Here is a 23,083-nt window from a genome sequence, read left to right as displayed (position 1 = left end):
TTATCTTTTTATGCATTTTATTTTTCTTTCGTGCTTCATTGCTGTGTGCACAAGGTTGAAAAGAAGTGATAAGAGTGGGCATTTTTGTCTTATTTCTGATCTTACAGTAAATGTATAGGTCTTTTAAAAGATGTCTTTATTAGTTATGGTAGATTATGGATTTAAATGTAAAGCTTAAAAGAATAAAGTTTATAAAAAGAAAAAGGTAGGGGAACATCTTTACAACCTTAGAGAAGGGGAAGATTTCTTAGAGAGTGTACAAAAAGTATTAACTACAAAATAAGAAAATTAATAAATTGGATTTCATCAAAATAAAAAACCTTTGCTAATTAAAACTTTTTTTGCTACATTTACTATTTGTGAATACTGAATGAACTTTATCTTGAGGAACAATTATATACATTGCAGGAGATTATGGTATTTAATTAATTTCTAAAATTTTATCAAAGAATTACATGTAGGAGGCTCAGCCGGAGGCCAGTGGAAATGTTCATTTCCCTTTTATTAATACTTGACCCTTGGATGAGTAGTATGTGCTTCACCACACCATTGTCCTGTTTTACTCTTTCTGAACTACTTTTTCTTTGCCCCAGTTTCCTTCCAATTTGGTTGTATTGTATCTTAGAAATTACCACTTCAGCAATGCTGGTGACAAAAAGCAGTTAAAAGACATGTTTTGAAATGAAAGGCCAACTTCAGACTAGAGAAAATACTTGTAATATAGCTGAAAGGACTTGCCAGGGAGGTTTTGGAGAAATATTCTTATTCTTGATTAGGGCATGTATGTTTGTCAAATATCAAGGAATTGTGCACGTAAGATATTTTACTGCAATTTCAGAAACTGCAGTGGCTAGTTATATCTAGATTATAGAATTTCTATAGCGTGTGTGCCTTTATCTCAGTATTATTTTTGTTTTCTTTATGGAGCATATATATTTTTTAAAGATTTTATTTTATTTATTTTTAGAGAGGGAGGGGAGGGAGAAAGAGAGAGAGAGAAACATCAATGTGCGGTTGCTGGGGGTCATAGCCTGCAACCCAGGCATGTACCCTGACTGGGAATTGAACCTGTGACACTTTGGTTTGCAGCCCATGCTCACTCCACTGAGCTATGCCAACCAGGGTCATATTTTTTGTAAATAGAAAATAAAACTGTTTAGAAAAGAAGAACTTAGCACTGAGGAACCACAGTAGACTTTGAATAAGGAAGTGATGTATTTAAGAAAGATTAATATGTGAATCTTGAGTGATTGGAGTTGGAGAGAAGACATAAATAAACATATGTATATGAAAGGACAGAAAAGCCAACAGTATCACAAAGTAGCATTTTTATCATTTGACAAATGATTGTATATAAAGGCAACAATGAAAAACTTAAGTCTTGAACTCTGGAGTGACTGGAAGAATAGTGTTTTTTTATGCATCCTTTTTAAAAAATAAACTCTGAATTTTGAAACTGCTTGTCATTTCTTCTTTGTTTTGGATATTGTTTGGATATTAAAAAAACTCAGAACCAAGTGTACAACTCAGCAGCAACAAGTGAACAACAATTTACAGCATTGCATCCTGTGTACTAACTTCACCACACCATTGTTCTGTTTTACTCTTTCTGAACTACTTTTTCTTTACCCCAGTTTCCTTCCGATTTGGTTGTATTGTGGTTATATAAACTGCCTCAATTCCTTATTGGAAAGAAATGGATTTGGCACTATTACCAGGTACAGTGAAATCACAGTTGGTCTGGGAAAATTTTGATGAGTTTGACTTTATTTGAGTTTAAAGGTAATGGTGAAGATATGAAACAGGCAGCTAGAAATATGAATCTGGGGTGCAGGAGAGAGAGAGCAAGCACATCATATAGCAAAGAATTTAACATTGCTACTAATAGATAGTCTACTAATGTGCTTTTGGGGAGGGTGTGGAAACTGAGGTCAGCCACTTAGCCAGTCAACCATATTTACTTAATGGATCCCCAGTACAAACTCTGGACTCAGGGCGGGGTGAGCTTCTCTCGTTGGCAGCACTCTGTGTGCATTGTCCTTAACTCCACTGGGAGAGGAAGACAGCTGGATCCTCTGGCCCCATACATCTCTTCCCTTGACTAATTTTAATCTGTAGTCCTTATACCATAATAAACTGCAAGTATCAGTATAATAGCTTTCAGTGAGTTCTCACAAGTTATTAATTACTGAAACTGAGCATGGTGTTCAGAACCCCTGAACTTGCAGTTGGTGTCAGCAGTAACAGTGGTCTTTGGAACTCCTTCACTCTGCAGTTCTGTCAAAAGTGGGGTCTTGTGGACTACTCCTAAACTTTATAGAAGTATTATAGATTTGATAGGAAACAAATCATGTGAGGGGTGTTAAGTGAATAAAAAAGATGAGGAGAGGCTGTTCAGTGACCAGCCTCTGAGAAATTTAATGTAATACAAGGGGAGAAAGAACAAATTGAAAGAAACAGACATAGCAGTTAGGGAGGTAGGAGAACAACCAAGGACGTGTGTCCAGCTTGACAGGGAACAGATCAAGGAACTGAAAAGATGGCAGCTTAGTTATTCGGAGTGAAAATTACTGAACATACTTGGTTGTATTACCTGAATTTTACATTTTTTAGGTGCAGATGAGTCTTCTTTGCAATCATTCAAAATGTTTGTGGTCCTTGTCCCTACATGTCAGCCCCCCAGTAGTCGGCCGGTTTAGATTTGGACATCTGTCCCCAGAGGAGGGCGCTGCAGGATCTGGGCTGAGTTACCAGGTTAGGTCAGTCATGATGTTCCTTCCTGCTCTTGCTTCTGAGGGTGCTGCCAATTACCTCTATGAGAATGCTCTTGTCTATGCTTCTGGGGCTGTTTCTGCTACAATCAGTGCCAGAGAGAAGGATTGTGTAACATAAGAGTAGTGAGAGCAACCAGACCAAATACCTCCTCTCTCTGCACTTTGTCCTCCAGGTGTCTGTGCAGCACTGCCTATTCCACTGCACCTCTGCACGCCCTTTGCAGAAACAGTTCCTCCAGCCATGCCGCAGCCCTTCTCCACGGGCCTGCACCCCTGCTCTGGTGTGTGTGTGTATTTCCATTTTTAAATCATGTTTATTTTTCAATTACAGTTGACATACATTATCATATTAGTTCCAGGTATACACCTCAGTGATTAGACATTACATAACATACTACATGATCATCCCGATACATCTCGTACGCATCAGACACCACACATAGTTATTAGAATATGATTGACTCTGTTCCCTATGCTGTACTCTACATGCCTGTGACTGCATTTGTACTTAATCCCTGCACCTTTTTCACCCTTTCCCTAGTTCCCCTCCCACCTGGCAGCCATCAGAATGTTCTCTGTATCTATGAGTTTGTGTTCTACTTGTTTGTTTTGTTTTTAAGGTTCAATTGTTGCTAGATATGTATTTTTATTGTTTTGTTTAAATTTTTTATTTATTTTTCTTCTTAAAGAAAACCCTTTAACATTTTATATCATACTGGTTTGATGATGATGAACTCCTTTACTTTTTTCTTGTCTGAAAGGGTCTTTCTCTGTCCTTTGATTCTAAATGATAGCTTTGCTAGATAGAGTAATCTTGGTTGTAGGTTCCTTGTTTTTCATCACTTTAAATATTTATGGTTTGAATATTTCTTGCTAATCCCTTCTGGCCTGCAATATTTTTGTTGAGAAATCAGCTGACAGTCTTATGGGAGCTCCCTTGTAGGCAACTAACTGTCTTTTTCTTGCAGCTTTGAAGATTCTTTCTTTGGCTTTAACCTTTGGCATTTTAATTATGATGTGTCTTGATATGGACCTTTCTGGGTTCATCTTGTTTGGGACTCTGCACTTCCTGGACTTACATGTATCCCCTGGAGCCTGATTTTAGACAGAGTTCACAGACAGTGTGATGGCTCACTATTACTCATTTTCTGTCCCATCCTTCCCCCATCTCTGTATATAGGCTCACTGGCACTTAAAATTCCTTTTCCTTTATTGTCTTTTTTCTTCTTTTGGCTCCAAACTGAAACACTTTTGTAAATCTTTTTTTTTTTGCATACCAGCTCCTTTGGGCTATCCACCAATTCCCTTGGCAGGCTCAGGCATGTTTGATTCTTATTTGGGATCTAAGGTAGGATTCTAAGAACATTTACCAATAAGACCTAGTAATGGGACAGTATTGGAGTAATTTATTTTCTCTTTTAAAATTTATTTTTACTGAGATATTGTTAAACACTATATAAGATGAGGTATTGATTTGATATATTTATATATTAATGTGATGACCACCTTAGTGTTAGCTGACACTTTTATTACATCATATGATTATTTCTTTTTTGTGTTAGGAACAATTAAGATCTAGTCTCTTAGAACTTTGAAGTTTATAATAACAGAATTGTTGTCTCTTTTCTCTTTTACTTGCTCCTTGAGGCTAGTATAAAAAAGGACTGTATCCTTAAAGTTCCTTATCCAGTTTTCTTGCTTAGTATTGATATTCTGGATTGGATAGAATCATGATGATTTTCATATCTCTCATTATTAGATCCTCTTTCAATCTGGAATTAAAAAGATTGAAATGAAATAAAGAAGTTTCAGATTTTATTATAAGGCTATTTTTTTGGACCAAGGAGTGGGGAGGTCTATTTATATTGCCTAGGAAGCAGTAGTTGAAAACTTGCTGGTTTCCCCCTCATATAGGATTTTTTATTGATTATGTAAATTCACCCCTTCAAAACATACAGTTAACTGGTTTATAGTGTATTCACTGTGCAACTATTACTGCCATCTAATCCCGGAACATTTGTATTACTCCCTAAAAGAAACATGTTCATTAGTGGTCAGTCCCTGTTTCCCCCTCTGGCAGCCACTAACATACTTTCTGTCTCGATGGATTTGCTTACTCTGGACATTGTATACAGCTAGAATCATACAATATGTAGTCATTTGTTTATGGCTTCTTACCATGTTTTCATACCCTCCCATTTCACAGCATGTATTAATACTTGAACACATTTTATACTGAATACATCTGTGGTTTAATATATCACATTTTATTTATCCATTCATCAGTTGGTATATATTTGGGTTGTTTTCACTTTTTTGGCTATTATGAATATGCTGCTGTGAACATTTGTATGAATTTTTGAGTGGGCATATGTTTTCATTTTCTTGGGTATTATACCTATAAGTGGAATTGTTAGGTTGTATTGTAATTTCATGCTTACCTTCGAGGAGCTGTTTTTCCAAAGCAGCTATATCACTTTACTTTCCATCAACCATTGGTGAGGGTTAAATTTCTCCATATCTCTGCCAACATTTACTCATTTATCTTAGCCATCCTAGTAAGTTGGAAGACTCATTGTGATTTCCCAAATGACTATTTTTTTAAAAGATTTTATTTACTTATTTTTAGAGAGGGAAGGGAGGGAGATAGAGAGAGAGACAGAGAGAGAGACAGAGACATCAATGTGCGGTTGCTGGGGGTTATGGCCTGCAACCCAGGCATGTACCCTGGCTGGGAATCGAACCTGGGACACTTTGGTTCCCAGCCCGCGCTCAATCCACTGAGCTATGCCAGCCAGGGCCCAAATGACTATTGATGTTATCTTTTCATGTGCTCATTGGCTGTTTTCATATCTTCTTTGGAGTGGCTGTGTTGTGTGTGTGCATGCACACATGTGCACACACTTGGTTGCTGAGCTGTGGTTCAGGATAACATGTGTAGTTTTACTTATGAAGTTTTATGAGAGAGAGCTTTTCTCCACTCTTAGTACCCCAAAAAGCTGTACTGCTACCTTCTCCTGATTTGTTATCAATCTTTTTAACACTGTGACTGCTGTGTGACCATTTCCTTGTTGGCTTTGGACATTGGGAAGCAGTGTATGAATTGAGGTTTATACCTGCAATTGTAAGTGACCTTATTAATGTATTCCTGTAGCTACTTATTTAAACTTGTATTGCAGAATACACACACACACACGTGTGCACTTATTTGTTCCAAAAGTTCTAATAAAAGTGATGTATGATAATGTTATAAACTTAAGACCAAATAGAGACTAAGCAAAAAGGTAAACTTCTCATTTTTTACTTCTGATATTCTATTACACTGTCTACTTCCCTAGTGTAAGTTAAAGGTGTTTACACGTTTTCATAAGTATCCTCCCAGAGATGTGTGTGTATATAAGTGCATTGTATGTGTGTGACCACCATAAACAACATTGATCTGTGCATGCTCTTTCATATTACTATTTTCTTCCAGTAATTTCCACGAATGTATTTCCATAAATCTAAACAGAGTTTTGCACCATTGTTTTGTGCTTAATATTCTATTCTAAGTGTCTACTTGAACTAGCTTTGTAATAATTAGACATTTATGTGTTCTCAGTTTTCACTACTGTAAATAATGCTGCTGGGAACTCCTTGTGTATTCATCTTACAGGTTTGTGTGCAGATGAGCACAGATGTGTAGACATGATTAGCTGGAAGCATAACCGTTTTCATTTTGAGTCATGTCATCAGTTGCTCCTCAGAATGATTATCCTGATTTGTACACTTAGCAGAAGCACATGAGTATGATTGCATGTAGCACTATTAGCTGTGTCTTCACATGGTATCACCAGTAATCTCTGTTTTTATATTACTCATTTAATTATTAGTAAGATTGGCCCTTTGTATTTAATATTAAAAAATTGTTCTTTTTTATTGACCATTGGATTTTTTAAACGAAATTTTGTGTCATGTGATCTTGTATTTGTTTTTTTAATGAAGTTTTAGATTTTTATTATACTTTTTAAAAATGTATTTTATTGATTATGCTATTACAGTTGTCCCATTTTCCCCCTATCATTCACTTCTGCCCAGCATACCTCCTCCCACCTGCATTCCCCCCTTTAAGTTCAGGTCCGTCGGTCACATATATAAGTTCTTTGGCTTCTACATTTTCTATACCACTCTTAATCTCCCCCTGTCTATTTTCTACCTACCATTTATGCTACTTATTCTCTGTAACTTTTCCCCCTCTCTCCCCCTCCCACTCCCCTGCTGATAACCCTGCATGTGATGTCCATTTCTGTGAGTCTGTTTCTGTTCTAGTTTGCTTAGTTTGTTTTTGTTTTTGTTATTTTTTTTTTAGGTTTGGTTGTTAATAACTGAGTTTGTTGTCATTTTACCCTTCATATTTTTGCTCTTCTTTTCCTTAGATAAATCTCTTTAACCTTTCACATAATAAGGGCTTGGTGATAATGAACTCCTTTATTTGACATTATCTGAGAAGCACTTTATCTGCCCTTCCATTCTAAATGATAGCTTTGCTGGATAGAGTCACCTTGGATGTAGGCTCTTGTCTTTCATGACTTGGAATACTTCTTTCCAGCCCCTTCTTGCCTCCAAGGTTTCTTTTGAGAAATCAGCTGATAGCCTTATGGGCACTCCTTTGTAGGTAACTCTCTCCTTTCCTCTTGCTGCTTTTAAGATCCTCTCCTTCTCTTTAACTTTGGCTAGTGTAATTGTGATGTGCCTTGTTGTGTTCCTCCATGGTTCCAACTTCTTTGGGACTCTCTGAGCTTCCTGGACTTCCTAGAAGTCTATTTCCTTTGCCAGATTGGGAAGTTCTCCTTCATTATTTGTTCAAGTAAGTTTCCAGTTTGTTGCTCTTCCTCTTCTCCTTCTGGTACCCCTATGATTTGGATGTTGGAACGTTTAAAGATGTCTTGGAGGTTGCTAAGCCTCTCTTCATTTTTGTGAATTCTTGTTTCTTCATTCTTTTCTGGTTGAATGTTTGTTTCTTCCTTCTGGTCCACTCGATTGATTTGAGTCACAGTTTCCTTCCCATCACTATTGGTTCCCTGTGCATTTTCCTTCATTTCTCTTATCGTAGCCTGCATTTTTCCATCTAATTTGCAACCATATTCAACCAATTCTGTTAGCATCCTGATCAGCAGTGTTTTGAACTGTGCATCTGATAGGTTGTCTATCTCTTTGTCACTTAGTTGTATTTTTTCTGTAGCTTTGATCTGTTCTTTCATTTGGGCCATTTTTTTTCCTCTCGGCATGCCTGTAAGGTATAAGGGGCAGAGCCTTAGGTGTTCACCAGGAGGGGGCAACCCACATCACTGTGTTGTGATGCTGTATGTGGGGCAGGGGTCTGAGAGGGAACAATGGTGCCTGCTCTGCTCTCTGCCAGTTTTCAGTCACTTCACCTGCTACCCACAAGCAAATTGGGCTCTTCTGGTGCTGACTCCCAGGTAAGTGGGTTTGTGTACGTTCTAGGACCCTGTGGGTCTCTCCAACGAACTTGCCTGTGAGGCTGGGGGTTTCTCCTGCAGCCTCAACCCCACAGGTGTTTTCAACCAGAGGTTTGAGGCTTTATTTCCCCATGCTGGAACCCTGGGTTGTGCAGTCTGTCTTGCTCCCCAGTTGTTCCTCCCGGTTTATCTGCACATGAATGTGGGACCGCCCAGTCCTCCCGCTGCCTTGCTGTGAGTCCTCTCCACTCAGCTATTCAGCTCCACCCCTCCTACAGGTCTGGATGAATGTTTCTTCTTTAACTCTTTGGTTGTTGGACTTCCATACAGTTTGATTTTCTGTCACTTCTGGTTTTCAGTTTTTGAATTTGTTGTCCTTCTTTTGGTTGTGCGAGGAGGCACAATGTGTCTACCTATGCCTCTGTCTTGGCCAGAAGTCCTAATTACACTTTCATCATCGTATCTTGATTATACTTCTTTTTGCCCTTTTCTGTGCTAATTAAAATCATTTTACCTATTTTCACTGTAATTGATTATCTCAGTAGTCTTCTCAGCTCTGTTGACTGCACCACCTGTATTCACTATGAACCTTTAAATCTGAATATCAGCAGACTTCCAAACCAGAATTCTTCCCTAGGAAAGTTGTAATTTATTTCTATATTAGTAACACACTGATAGAGTGGTATTCTCCTGAAGACTATTAGGTCAGAAGCATAAAAGGTAGAGTTTTCAAGAAGGAAGGAATTAATAATAATGGTATTTAGTTAGCCACAGTTTGAGGAGGGGAAAGGCTGAGAAAGGGCCAGTGAATCTATCTGTGGGGAGGGTTCTTAGTGACCCATCAGTCAAGGGTAGTGATGAATCATGTGAATATCAAGGTGTACTTGAGAGAGCGTAACTGATTTTTGGTGAAGATTGTAGCTTGAGGAGGGTGGAGTCACAGATGGACAATGGACAGTTAATTTTAGAACAGGATACCTGAGCATATTTCTAGGCAGAAGTAAAAAAAATCTGAGAGTTTGAAGGACTAGCAAGTGAGTGGGTTTTTTTGGAGATAGTGGGCTTGTCTTGAAAAGATTGAGGTCCCATCTTTTTCAGAGAACAGTGAAGGAAGTTTTGCATAGACATTGTGGCAAGCAGAGTAAGTATTGTTCTGGCTATTATTCTTGCATGATGAATTACCACAAAACTTAGCAGCCTTAAGCTAACTTTATTTTGCTTATGTTTTTGTGGATCAGGAACTTAGAAAGGGCAAAGTTCGTATATTTTGCCATGCTTCATGATACCTGGGGGCCTCCACTGAGACATCACAAAGGCTTAAGGTGACTCAGTGGCTGGGGACTAGTATCATCTGAAAGTTCACGACATGTCTGGCCCCTGGGTTAGAAGGACTGGAAGAGTAGGACTGCCAGCTGAAGCCCCTTCTGTGGCTCTACCTCCTCACAATATGGTGTCCTCAGAGTCAGAGCTTCAAAAATAAATGTCTGCTTTACAAAGTGGAAGCCTCAGAAATCACACAGTCACTTCCGTTACATTCTGTTGGTTAGAAGCACAGCAGAAGCCCACAGATTTATAAGGAGGAGGAGTAGAACTTTAGGATTCTGGCAAAGCAGGTGGTTTGGAAGGTACTGTTGCAGCCGTCTTTGCAGGATACATTCTGTCAGAAGAATGTCACAAGCAATTAATAAAAAGATGTTGCAAACTACAAAAATGTTTAGTTATATTTATTGTTTTGGTATAATCATGTAACCGGTTTTCCTAGGACATAATTTCATCTAATAATTTTTTTGTCTGGCATAGTTTATATAAGCCCTACGCCTAAAGTCCACTAACTATATCTAAGTTGCTTTATCGGGTGCCTAACGTAGGACTGTGTACAAGTTGGTACATGAGTCAGACTTTCCTATGATGGTTAAGCTGGAAAGCATAAGAAAGACTCTTGGACTGCAAAACGAGGTATAGGGCTTTGGAATGAGTTAAAAAATCTGGTTTATTTCCCTATGCATGTATATGTTAGAGACCTTTTACTTAGTGCATTTGTAGTAATTTATTTTAGGACCTGTGTTCTTTTACCCTTTTAAAAAAATCTTCACCAAGGATATGTTCATTGATTTTAGAGAGAGAGGAAGGGAGGGAAGGGCAGAGAGGGAGAGAGGGAGAGAGGGGGAGAGAGAGAGAGGAGCATCCATGTGAGAGAAACATTGATCAGTTACCCACCTGTTCAAGCTTCAACTGGGGATTGAACCTATAACTTTTTGGTGCACGGGATGACGCTCCACCCAACTGAGCCACCTGGTCAGGGCCTCTTTTATCATTTTTTGATTTCTTTAGGATAATTGAGAACTTGGATTCATTTTTACAAGAGATGTAACATATACATGGGAACTTGCCTGTAGTTCTGTGGTGAGATATTGCTATGTGCTGTCGTACCGCCTCATACCCTCATGATCTCAAAGGAGCCAAAAACAACAGTAGGGACTTCTGGCCAAGATGGAGGTGTAGGTAGACACGCTGTGCCTCCTTGCACAACAACAATTTAAAGACAAAAAGCAACCAGAATGGAGAGAAAATCAAACTGTATGGAAGTCCAACAACCAAAGAGTTAAAGAAGAAACATTCATCCAGACCTGTAGGAGGGGTGGAGCTGAATAGCTGAGTGGAGAGGACTCACAGCAAGGCAGCGGGAGGACTGGGCGGTCCCACATTCATGTGCAGATAAACCGGGAGGAACAACTGGGGAGCAAGACAGACTGCACAACCCAGGGTTCCAGCATGGGGAAATAAAGCCTCAAACCTCTGGTTGAAAACACCTGTGGGGTTGAGGCTGCAGGAGAAACCCCCAGCCTCACAGGCAAGTTCGTTGGAGAGACCCACAGGGTCCTAGAACGTACACAAACCCACTTACCTGGGAGTCAGCACCAGAAGAGCCCAATTTGCTTGTGGGTAGCAGGTGAAGTGACTGAAAACTGGCAGAGAGCAGAGCAGGCACCATTGTTCCCTCTCAGACCCCCTGCCCCACATACAGCATCACAACACAGTGATGTGGGTTGCCCCCCTCCTGGTGAACACCTAAGGCTCTGCCCCTTATACCTTACAGGCATGCCGAGAGGAAAAAAAATGGCCCAAATGAAAGAACAGATCAAAGCTACAGAAAAAATACAACTAAGTGACAAAGAGATAGACAACCTATCAGATGCACAGTTCAAAACACTGCTGATCAGGATGCTAACAGAATTGGTTGAATATGGTTGCAAATTAGATGGAAAAATGCAGGCTACGATAAGAGAAATGAAGGAAAATGCACAGGGAACCAATAGTGATGGGAAGGAAACTGTGACTCAAATCAATCGAGTGGACCAGAAGGAAGAAACAAACATTCAACCAGAAAAGAATGAAGAAACAAGAATTCACAAAAATGAAGAGAGGCTTAGCAACCTCCAAGACATCTTTAAACGTTCCAACATCCAAATCATAGGGGGTACCAGAAGGAGAAGAGGAAGAGCAACAAACTGGAAACTTACTTGAACAAATAATGAAGGAGAACTTCCCAATCTGGCAAAGGAAATAGACTTCTAGGAAGTCCAGGAAGCTCAGAGAGTCCCAAAGAAGTTGGAACCATGGAGGAACACAACAAGGCACATCACAATTACATTAGCCAAAGTTAAAGAGAAGGAGAGGATCTTAAAAGCAGCAAGAGGAAAGGAGAGAGTTACCTACAAAGGAGTGCCCATAAGGCTATCAGCTGATTTCTCAAAAGAAACCTTGGAGGCAAGAAGGGGCTGGAAAGAAGTATTCCAAGACATGAAAGGCAAGAGCCTACATCCAAGGTGACTCTATCCAGCAAAGCTATCATTTAGAATGGAAGGGCAGATAAAGTGCTTCTCAGATAATGTCAAATAAAGGAGTTCATTATCACCAAGCCCTTATTATGTGAAAGGTTAAAGAGATTTATCTAAGGAAAAGAAGGTAAAAAATATGGACAGTAAAATGACAATAAACTCATAATTATTAACAACCACACCTAAAACAAAAACAAAAACAACAGATTAAGCAAACAACTAGAACAGGAACAGAACCACAGAAATGGAGATCATATGGTGGGTTATCAGCAGGGGAGTGGGAGGGGGAGAGAGGGGGAAAAGTTACAGAGAATAAGTAGCATAAATGGTAGGTAGAAAATAGACAGGGGGAGGTTAAGAATGGTATAGAAAATGTAGAAGCCAAAGAACTTGTATTTATGACCCATGGAAATGAACTAAAGAGGGGGAATGTGGGTAGGAGGGGGTGTGCAGGGTGGAGGGGAATAAGTGGGGGAGGGGAATGGGTCAGCTATAATAGCATAATCAATAAAATATATTTAAAAAAACAGTAGTAGGTCTGACTTTTTGAAATAAGTTAATCTTTCAGTTATATTTTTATGCTTAGTGTGTATAATTATGGCCTTTGGTTTTAAGTACCCAGGGAACTTCTTTAAGAGTTTTTACTGTGGAAGGTTTTTAGTTGGTAGCAAAAATTTTTTTAGTTGTAAAGAGATCTCAGTATTTCTCGTGTGTTCTGATTTCTACATTTATACAAGTAAGACTTTCTCATTCCAAGATCAATTGTTTTTACAAGTTCATAATTTAGTGTATTGTATTTTTACTTATCCAGAACCAATAAGAATCAAGAAATGAACCCAGAATCTTTGAGAGAAATCAATATTGTCCAAGTACTGTTTACTGTGGAGAGAATCCCCATTTAGGATCTCAGATAATATCTATTTACTCTTTCCTTGCACACGAAACAAGGAGAAGGCTTAAAACAAGAAAAAAGACATAAAAAAGTTATAAAATTCCAATAAATGCTGCAGTTTTGGTCTGCTTCATGCAGTGATAAAATTTGTGGACATGAAGACCATGTGTCTTATTGGTGGGAGGTCAGCTTGTTATCAAGGTTTTGTATATCAACACTTTAGGCCAAAAGACAGAATAATATATTCGACTAACTCAAGGAAATAAGATCTGAGTCAAAGATTTTCTATTTGTTCAAACTGACGTTCAGTTATAAAGGTCCCAATGAAGATCAATGCAGAGGCATAGGTATAAAGACTGATTTCATTAATAAATAGACAAAATTAAACCTCTGAAATACTTACCTTACACTGGCAGAGGCATCCAGCCCCTGGCGCGGGGTGGTGTGAATGTGGCCCAACACAAAATCGTAAATTTATTTAAAACATTACGAGATCTTTTTGTGATTACATGTAGCAATGTCACGGAATCACAACATCTCAATGGCCCAAGACAGCTCTTCTTTCAGTATGGTCCAGAGACACCAAAAGTGTGGACGTCCTTGCACAGCATACAGTAGGCGTAATAATTAGATAGTCAGATGGACTTTGAACAACGTGTGTTTAGTTTTCATGGACTGTATTTTTAAAATTTAAAGGTAAAATTTTTGTAATACATTTAATGGAGCAGTAGTCTAGATTTTCTATCAAAGATATACTGAAGAAGTGCGGGCTGTGAACCAAAGTGTCACAGGTTCGATTCCCAGTCAAAGTACATGCCTGGGTTGCAGGCCATAACCCCCAGCAACCGCACATTGATGTTTCTTTCTCCCTCCCTCCCTTCCCCCTCTAAAAATAAATAAATAAAATCTTTTTTTAAAAAAAAGATATACTGGAGGAACAAAGGGTCTGTTTCTGATACTATGTACTTAGGAAACAATGGAAAGTGTTGGTAATGGATACAAAATGAGTCTATTAACTCTGAGATTTGTAGTGTAGTAGTATGTTCAAAATAATTTCACTGAAATCAAGCACTTAGTTTGTGTACATATGAGAAAACTTGTGACTCAAATCACAGTCAAGTACGTCTAGACTTGGTCTCTTGAAAACAGCCATTGGCCATTTATAATCTGATGTTAACTCGTTTGTTTTAAGAACAACTACTAATCACCACCACCCCCACCCCCCCAAGTGCATTTGAAATGCTGTGCTCTAAAGCATTCTGACTAGATAGAGAAATGATTCAGGGTTGTTCGACAGTGTAGAGATTGGGCATTTAGATTCTTGCTTGCCCCTGACTGTGACTTGCATTTCTAGCAGGGAGCTCTATCATTCTTGAGGGAATCTTCTAGAAAAGTAGGAATGTTAACATCAGTATATTTTAGAAAATTTTGCTGTAGCTGCAGAATTTTAGCACTGAAATAGGAAGAAACCTCAATTACTGATTATAAAGGGAGAAGAAATCCTTTTTAATTTTTATTTGATTTTTGTCTAGAATCAGATTCTAATTGTGTAAATGTATTATGCTATTAGTGTACTTTTATCCTCCTAAATGTTTGTGGATCCCATGATTGCTGTGTTCAATATCTTATAAATATTATCCTTCTTACCAGCTTGCCTTCAGTACTACACATTTTGATTTTGTAATGCAGAAAAAGTGTAATTTTTCTACTATACAGTTCTCTTAGCAGTGTTTTTATATCATAGTACTTGGGATGCATTTAGATTATTCTTTTTTTCCCATATGATCATGAGAAATGACAGGAAATTGTCTAAGGATGTACTGTATTGCTAAGTATCTTTCTAGTTAGCAATGAAAGTCTAGGCTTGCACAATTCTCAAGGCTTTCCCCAGTTTGATCCCAATGTGCTACTACTCAGAACTGTTTATTTTACTGTATACTGTAAACATGAGTGCTTGCTGTTGTAATTTCTTTCATGTCATCTCGTCTTCCTTCTGGGCCGTCCTGTTTTTATATTAGAGTATAATATTAACACAGATTAATTTTCTTAAAAAAGATATTTATTTATTTTTACAGAGAGGGAAGGGAGGGAGAAAGAGGAGAGAAATGTTGATGTATAAGAAAAGCATTGATGGGTTGCTTCTCGCACACACCCCAACTGGGGCCTGGCCTACAACTCAGGTACACACCCTGACCTGGAATTGAACCGGCGACCTTTCACTTTGCAGGACGACACTCAACCAACTGAGCCACACTGGTCAGGGCTCAGATTAATTTTAGCCCTTATTTTATCCTGGGAAGCCTTTTCTACTTTTCCCTCACATCATACCACAGAACAGAGAACAACTTCCCTCACATTTCACTTCTATCTCTCCTGTGTCATATTCTTATACTTTCTCATGTATTTGTCTGTTGTGATTCAGGTATTGTATGCTAGGAGTACTGTCCCTGTTCTCAAAGCGTATAATCTTCTGGGAAAAACACATGAGAATATGAATAATGGAAATATGTTGTATTGTGTTTTGTAACAGACATGTAATAGAACATAATGAGGCATTATTGAGGTACAGAAAAGAAGCAGGGGGAAGGGGTGTCCTCCTCAGCCAGGAAAACCAAGAAATGCTTCCTAAGAGGGAGCATTCTTTGAGCCAGCTTATCCCAGGGGATAAGTCGCTGTTATTTGTATCCCAACACTTTACATACTTGAGACATTTTACAAATAAATACACAGAATACAATAGACAAGTAGATGAGGGAAATATATAGTGGAAATAATTAAAGAAAGTCAGATTAAGGTTTCATACATACAAATTTATTAATAGAGATATGTACAAATTGAGAGTGTTGCAAATTTCCCTTTAGGTTTCTTAGTTATCAGAGCAAGGAAGGAAATGCAGTGATTCTAAGATGGACAGTTTACATGAGATGAAAACAAACCAGCCATTGTAAATGAGTCTTTTCCTGGTGCCAAAGTTAATTTTACCATGAACCAAGACCTTTCTGAGATTTTAACCTTCTTGCAAGCCAACAGGTTAGTTGGCCACTGTTTCATGGATGCTTGCAGAAGACATAAAACTTGTGAGTCAAAGACAAAGCACTGCTCTCCTCACAGCTCTGTAAGCATCATGCACCTGATGTTCATACTAGTTTCCTTTGCCCTCCAAATCTAACAGGAGCCATGAGGGAGCAGGCCTAGGTGGATGATTTGCACACCTTTGTTTTGTATCATTGCTAAGGAATTCTAAATGTAGGAAATCCCACTCTTTTCTGAAGGCCTGCAACCAAACCTGCCAAACTCTGTTCCTGGGGAAGTGTTTATGATACTGGACAGCTAATCAATCTGTCCTCTTCTCCAGAGGGAGATAATATGTCTTTTTCCCAAGGTTGTGCACTTTGAAAGATCATCTGTAACAAAGGCCATCAATGTCTATTCAAAAAGTTTGCAGAAATATGGTTAGCTCTGCATCTGGTCTGTCATGAAGTTACAATCAAGTTGTCACCTTGGGGTGCAGCACTGGAAGGCCTGACTGGACTTGGAGGATCTGCTTTCCTTCTCATGCAAGTGGTGGTTGGCTCAGTTCCTTACTGGTCTTCACCAGAAGCTTCAGCTCCTTGCCACAGGGGCCTCTCCATAGGACTGACTAATTGTTCATAATACAGGAGGCTACTTTAGCAGAGAGAGTGTGAAAGAGTGCACCCAAAATAGCAGCCACAATCTTTATAACCACAGTCTTTGTATCTCTTGGGAAGTGACATTAAATTTGAATGTTTGAAAGTCTTGATTCTCTTATGAGAATATTTTAATGTTTGGCTAAATCATTAATAAAGACAAGTTAATTTCTTTCTCATCTTTGATATTTGACAACGATAAATCATCATCATAGTTGGAATATCAAAACCTTTTTGTTAATTGAGCTATTTTAATAAATCAGATTACACTTTGGGCCAGTCAGTTTTCCATCTTAAATAGGAATAAACAGTGCATTTAACCCTGGTCTGCTGACTCATGAATTTGTGTCATTAGTTGCAGTAGGTTGAGTAATGGCAGAATAACGGTAAACAGTTGCGTGGGCACTTAATTTGTGTCGAGTGTGGTTCTGAGTGAGTGAGGTAGGGGCACGTACCCAGAGAAATAAAGTAATTTGCTCAGTGTCACATAGCTAATAAAGGCTTATGCTATGATTCAAATCAGCATTCCTGAGTTTATGTACAAATCTGTGTAAGTAATTGGCAGCTGGTAAAGGCTTAAAATGATTAACATTTCAAATATGCAGGTTTTTTCAGTCCATGAACTCTATTCAAATCTCTGTAGCCCTCCTGCATAATTGTTTTCTGCATCCATCACATTTATCTTACGCCCAAGTAAATTTTGTTGTTATGTCCTTAGGTCATAGATAAATAGGAACCCTGTTGTGGAGAGCATTGTCCTTTGCTCTGGTTTCCCCCCTAGAGCTCTTGTCTATTCATTGGTTGTATAGGGAATATTTGATGCAGTAATAGAGATTAATTTACATGCAAGAAGTTTTAAATGACTATTTCTGTGATTGACTGCTTTTGACCACCTCCCTCCTCCTCAAGTTTAATAGTTGTGTCTGAGGCTTCATTATTGCTTTTTATTTTTATTTTTATTTTTATTTTTATTTTTATTTTTGGTGGATTCTAGGGCTTTTTCCCCCCCTGCTTCCATTTTGTGTTTAGTAATATTAATGTTTCTACTGGAGCGTGTGATTTAAATTGTACTTTACTAATGAGGAGAATAGTGTTTTCTTTAGTTTCAACATTTTTACTTGATATCATCTACAAACATTTTTCACAACTTAAGAAATGTGGCTGTCAAATTTTAGGAAGTGTGTGTGGTAAAATTTTAAATCAGTAACATCCTCATGTTTTGTAACCTAAATTATGGTTATTAAAGACTGGTTGTAAAATTTTGTTTATGAAAGCCGAATATAATAGGTTCTTATGAATCATTGGCAGGCAAACCATTTCTAACTCTGGCAGTATTTTTACTGTCCTCTATTGAGAAAATTGATATTTAAAGTGAGTTTTTAATTTATTTCAGAGCTCCTTACTGTTCCTGCACAGCACCATACATTTAATTCATGTTAGAATTCTAGTCAATGAAGAAAAAGGGGACATAATTTAGCTGGTGGATTAACATCAAAACTTGGTATAGCAGAGGCAGCAGAGTTTTAGAATCTGGCAAATCCTGATTCTAATCCTGACTCCAGTGTTTCCTTCCTGAGTGGCCCCGGGCCCGTGCATGGCCTCACCAGGCCTGCACTGGTCCACTTGTTCAGAGAGAGTGACAGTGAAACACCCCAGTACTGTGTGCTATAAATGACATCATACATGCCAAGCATCTAGAGTGGGCTTTGACTAGGCTTTTATTTTCTTTTCCCTCTTAATCTATTTTTACAGTTTATTTTAGAAAAAGTGGGGTCCCACCCACATGCATGATCTGGTCATGTTGCAGAACCTCTCTCTCCTTTGCTGCCAAGTGCTTGGAATTACCCAGTCCCTAATCTCTAGAGGGTTTCTCGCGCCAGCGTACCTTTGCAATGAGATGGGTTAAAAGTGGCATTTTTTTATTACGGAAATTCCCAAACACACAGTATTGTCCAAGGAATAGTGGAGGGAATTCCTGCATCTCTTCCATTGAGGAGGAAGCTAAATTAACATTTAGCGTTTTTGAAAAATTGCTAATGTTTTATCTCAATTGCTTTATCTTAATTTTCTCAAAGAACTAACTTTTGGTTTCGTGGATTTTTTTTCACTACTGTTTTCATGCTTTAAAAAAATCCTCATCTGAGGATATGTTTATTGATTTTAGAGAGAGGATCATCAATGTGAGAGAGAAACATCGATAGATTGCCTCCATACGTGCCCCCACTGGGGATCCAACCGGCAACCCAGGCATGTGCCCTGAACTGGGATCAAACTCGCAACCTTTTGCTGTAGGGGATGACTTGCCAACCAGCTGAACTACCCAGCCAGGGCTGTTTTTATGCTTTTTATTCTACTGATTATGGCTTATATATTGATTATTCCTTCTGTTAACTTTGGGTTACATTCGCTCTTCTAGTTTTTAAGGTCAAAACTTGAGGACATTGATTTGAGATCTTCTTTTCTAATAAAGGCATTTAGTGCTCTACATTTTCCTCTGAGTTCTGCTGTAGCAGCATTTCACAGATTCTGCTGTATTATATTTTCATTTTCATGTAGTGTAAAATCTTTATTATTTCCTTTAGATTTCTTTTTTATCCCATGGGTTATTTTGAAGTGTGTTAGTCTCCTCCCAGTTTGGGCATATTCTCTTAGTGGTTTCTAATTTAATTTCCTTGTCATCTGAAAATATGCTTTATGTGACTGGAATCTTTTAGTTTCTAGTGAGGCTTGTTTTATGGCCCAGTATGTGGTCTGTGTTGGTAAATTTTCCATGTACTTGAAAATACTATTTGCTGTTGAGTGTCCTGGAAATGTCAGTTATGTGAAGTGGGTGATATTGTATTCAACTCTTCCATATCCTTACTGCTACTCTGTTTGTTCTATTAATTTGGGGGAAAGGGAGTAAGTATTGAAGTCTTCACTGACTTAACATCTGCCTGTGTTATCATTTTGTGAACAAATTTCTTTTTACCACTGTTCCTTTTTTATGACTCTGTTAGAGGTGATTCTCAAATCTTTCTTTAGTCTTTTGAAAGTGTCACCATCAGGAGGCTGAGAAACTGGGGTCAGCCAAAAATATTATTTATATTAATACTTTATCTTTAATGGACTTTGCTTAAAATTCTTCTAGACTATTGTCTGTGATACAGTTCTGAACTTTTGATTCTCTCTTACAAATTGAACCTATTTTTTGCTTGGCAAGGAAAAGGAATCTTCTTTATTTTCAGCCAACAGTTCCCCCCAAACAGCCAAAAACAGGTTTAGAATTGTCTTCCCTAGAGCCTTATGAATAGTATAGGTAGAACTTTATAGTTTTCTTGGGTGCAGTGGAGGAATAGGAGTTGGAGAAGAAACCAGAGCAGTGAACTTAATGATTACTTAGCAGTCCATTCTTGTTCTCTCATGTTTGTAATATAATATAATTTTTATTTTTTTAAGAATAAAAGGAAAACTTACAGGAGACATTAGTGGTTTTTATTAAGTAGTATAGTGAGGTACAGATACAACAACCAGACCCCTAAGTCGTATTATCTTCGAGTGCTTGACCCTCTCTGGTGCTCTGCCTGATGGCCTGCGCAGGGTTCAGGGCCAGCACTGTTGTCATCCTGTGTCCTGTGCTGCCTGCTGATGAAGCAGCACAAGGAGGAGGGGTCCTTGTCTAGTCTGTGACTGTTCTCAGGATTCCTTGTGTGCTAGACCTTACTACAGGCCAATGGGGTATTGCTAATCCCAGGGAACTGGAACATTTTCTGAGAGTTACTGAAGTGTCCGTTTTCTCTGGGTGTTGGGTGGACCAGTATGGCCTGCCCTGATCCCGTCTGGCAGCATGAGTGCTCGTTACCGTTCTGTGAGAAGAGATCGAAAATGGTCAGAGGAGAGTTGTTTTCTGTAACAATCTGGGGGTTTGAATATGAGAATTCTGGAATATAAATTTGAAAAATGTATGTCAAATTTTCAAAATAAAAGTTAGGATAAGTGTTTAGGACTTTCCGTTTTTATATTTGTATAAAAATTATTATTATGTCCCTTGTTTAGTTGTCCTGTTTTTAGCCACAATATTCTTAGCTATCTTGTGGGTTCTTGAGAGAACTGGACTAAACTGGTAATTTCTGTGGTTCAACTTTCAAGGTCCCGTTGAGCAAAGGAACAGCTGTCCTCATGTGGCTATCACACTGAGCAGTGCTCCTGTATTTTTATTCACATGTACATACTTTGGCTGTTTGAGAATTTAAGTCTGAAACATACAATAGGGATAGAAGTTTGTTTTCTTTATGCATAATTACATTGTTTTTTAGATTTAGAGACTTTAAGGTTAGCAATAATATGCAGTTAAGTAGTAAATGGGTTTTCCTTTAAATGTTTTTAGTTCCTGAGTGTTAGAGAGAAACATCAATTTGCTGTTTCACTCATTGATTGCTTCTTGCGTTTGCCCTGATTAGAGATAGAACTGCAACCTTGGTGTATGGGGTCGATGCTCTAACCAACTGAGCAGCCCATCCAGGGCATAAATGGCTTTCAGTTGAGCCGTCAAGTGTTCTCTGTGTACTGACTGTAAACAGTCCTCCAGTTGTTACACAGGGAGTAACAGTTTCTCACTGGCGAATAAACAGAGCATGGACTTTGGAGTCAGAGCCAGTTTCTAGCTCTAAATACTTACTCTCAGACTGCCCACTTCATCAGTGTAGGAATAACACCATCTACTCAGTGTTTCCTAAATACTTTGTGTTATGAAACGTGACTTGTTCTTTGGTGAAATGGTTTCATTAGCAAATACGCCTGGAATTTGCAGCATGTTCTCCTCTCAGAGGTTTTCCCTGTGAGTGAAGACATTGGGCCCTGAAAACCACTCTGGTCAAGAAATCTGCTTTGCGTTAACTTCTCGTTTCCCCAAATGGAACTTTTTTCTTCCTTGCCCCTCCCCTGCTTTGCCTGTGAAACACCTGCAACATATTTCACTTTACTTCAGCTTCATGGAGCGTAGTTTTGAGAATGAAGTGCCTAGCAGAGTGCCCCTAATTTGTACTTGAACAATGCTAGTTTTGTTTTCTTTCCTTTTAGTGTTAAGTTAGTAAAAAGGCAATGGACATTTTTTTTCTGATGAAACATATTCTTGAAAAACATTGTATTATTAAATGTATTTTAATCTGATTTTATTATTGACAGCTTTCTTTAATGGCATCAAGAACTGACAGAGGAAGAGATTCTATTACTGTTTTTCTGAAATTAAAATTTTTTTTAATAAAAGGTGGCTATCATCCAGTGAAAATTGGAGACCTCTTCAATGGCCGATACCATGTTATTAGGAAGCTAGGATGGGGACACTTCTCTACTGTCTGGCTGTGCTGGGATATGCAGTAAGTGTTCCTTGTCATGTGTGCACATGACTCCTAGTCTAGTTCAACATCTTCATTTTACAACAAGGGATGGCTGAGGGGCACACCTGTGTCTTTTGTGCATCGTAACTGCCTAGCACAGGCCTGCCCTGCCATAGCTAGACATTTTCCCCCTTAGTTTGGAGTTCATTTTCCTGTTATCTTAAAATACTAACTTTCTTCTGCCTTTATATCTGAGGCTTATGCATTTAAATTACATCAGGATCATTTTTTCCCCAATAATTCATCCATACCAGAAAAACATTTAAATATAGAATAACATATTGGCCTTTCAAATCAGTGGTTTCTGACTGATTTTAAAGCTGTGACCTGTAACATAAAATACCATTGCTACCCAGTACAAACATATGTGTGTTTTGTGTGTGTGCATACTGAAACAAAAATGTTACAAGATATTACTTACCCTTACTATATGTGATGAACAACAGTTTCTAGTTTATTTTTATGAAGGAAAAAAGCAACACAAAACAAAAAGATTGGTTTGACACATTATCCTAGTGGTGAATTATTGCCTCACAATTTGAAAAGCACTATTATAATGGAAAGCTTATTAAATCTATTTATTGGATAGATTTCATTATGATTACTTCTGCTTATAATATTATTTAAATTTTGCATTTTTTTAAAGGGGGAAAAGATTTGTTGCAATGAAAGTTGTAAAGAGTGCCCAGCATTATACGGAGACAGCCTTGGATGAAATAAAATTGCTCAAATGTGTAAGTATTGCAAAACTATAAATGAAAGAAGACACATTAATGACTTAAAATTTTACAGAGGTATTTTTCTGGGTTTTACTAAATTGACATTGATTTTATGTTTTATAAGTTCAAATACTGAATCTTTTGTTTTAAAAACCATCTCACTTATATTAAAACTGTTTTGGCTGGTATAATGGAAATGACTTTCAGTCTTAAACATTTCTGTTCTTGATTCACTTTTCTTTCCATAGGTTCGAGAAAGTGATCCCAGTGACCCAAATAAAGACATGGTAGTACAGCTAATTGATGACTTCAAGATTTCAGGGATGAATGGAATACATATCCTTTCTGACAGTCCTA

General features: G+C 38.1%; 1 protein-coding gene across 7 annotated transcripts in view; it reads left to right on the top strand.

Annotated features, from left to right (window-relative positions):
- SRPK2 (SRSF protein kinase 2) overlaps positions 1 to 23,083 on the top strand; it is a 243,460-nt gene that overhangs the window by 176,931 nt on the left and 43,446 nt on the right. For all 7 annotated transcript variants that reach the window (XM_045828334.1, XM_045828327.1, XM_045828329.1 and 4 more), the window contains 3 exons: positions 21,878 to 21,986; positions 22,654 to 22,741; positions 22,975 to 23,062. In XM_045828334.1, coding sequence (XP_045684290.1) covers positions 21,878 to 21,986; positions 22,654 to 22,741; positions 22,975 to 23,062 — 285 coding nt within the window. The remainder of the gene's footprint in view (positions 1 to 21,877; positions 21,987 to 22,653; positions 22,742 to 22,974; positions 23,063 to 23,083) is intronic.

The sequence above is a fragment of the Phyllostomus hastatus genome, unplaced genomic scaffold, assembly GCF_019186645.2.
Source record: "Phyllostomus hastatus isolate PE091 unplaced genomic scaffold, TTU_PhHast_1.1 phas_scaffold_78, whole genome shotgun sequence".
NCBI lineage: Eukaryota > Metazoa > Chordata > Mammalia > Chiroptera > Phyllostomidae > Phyllostomus > Phyllostomus hastatus.
The sequence above is the reverse complement of the archived record's forward strand: the minus strand, read 5'-3'. Positions and strand labels throughout refer to the sequence as shown.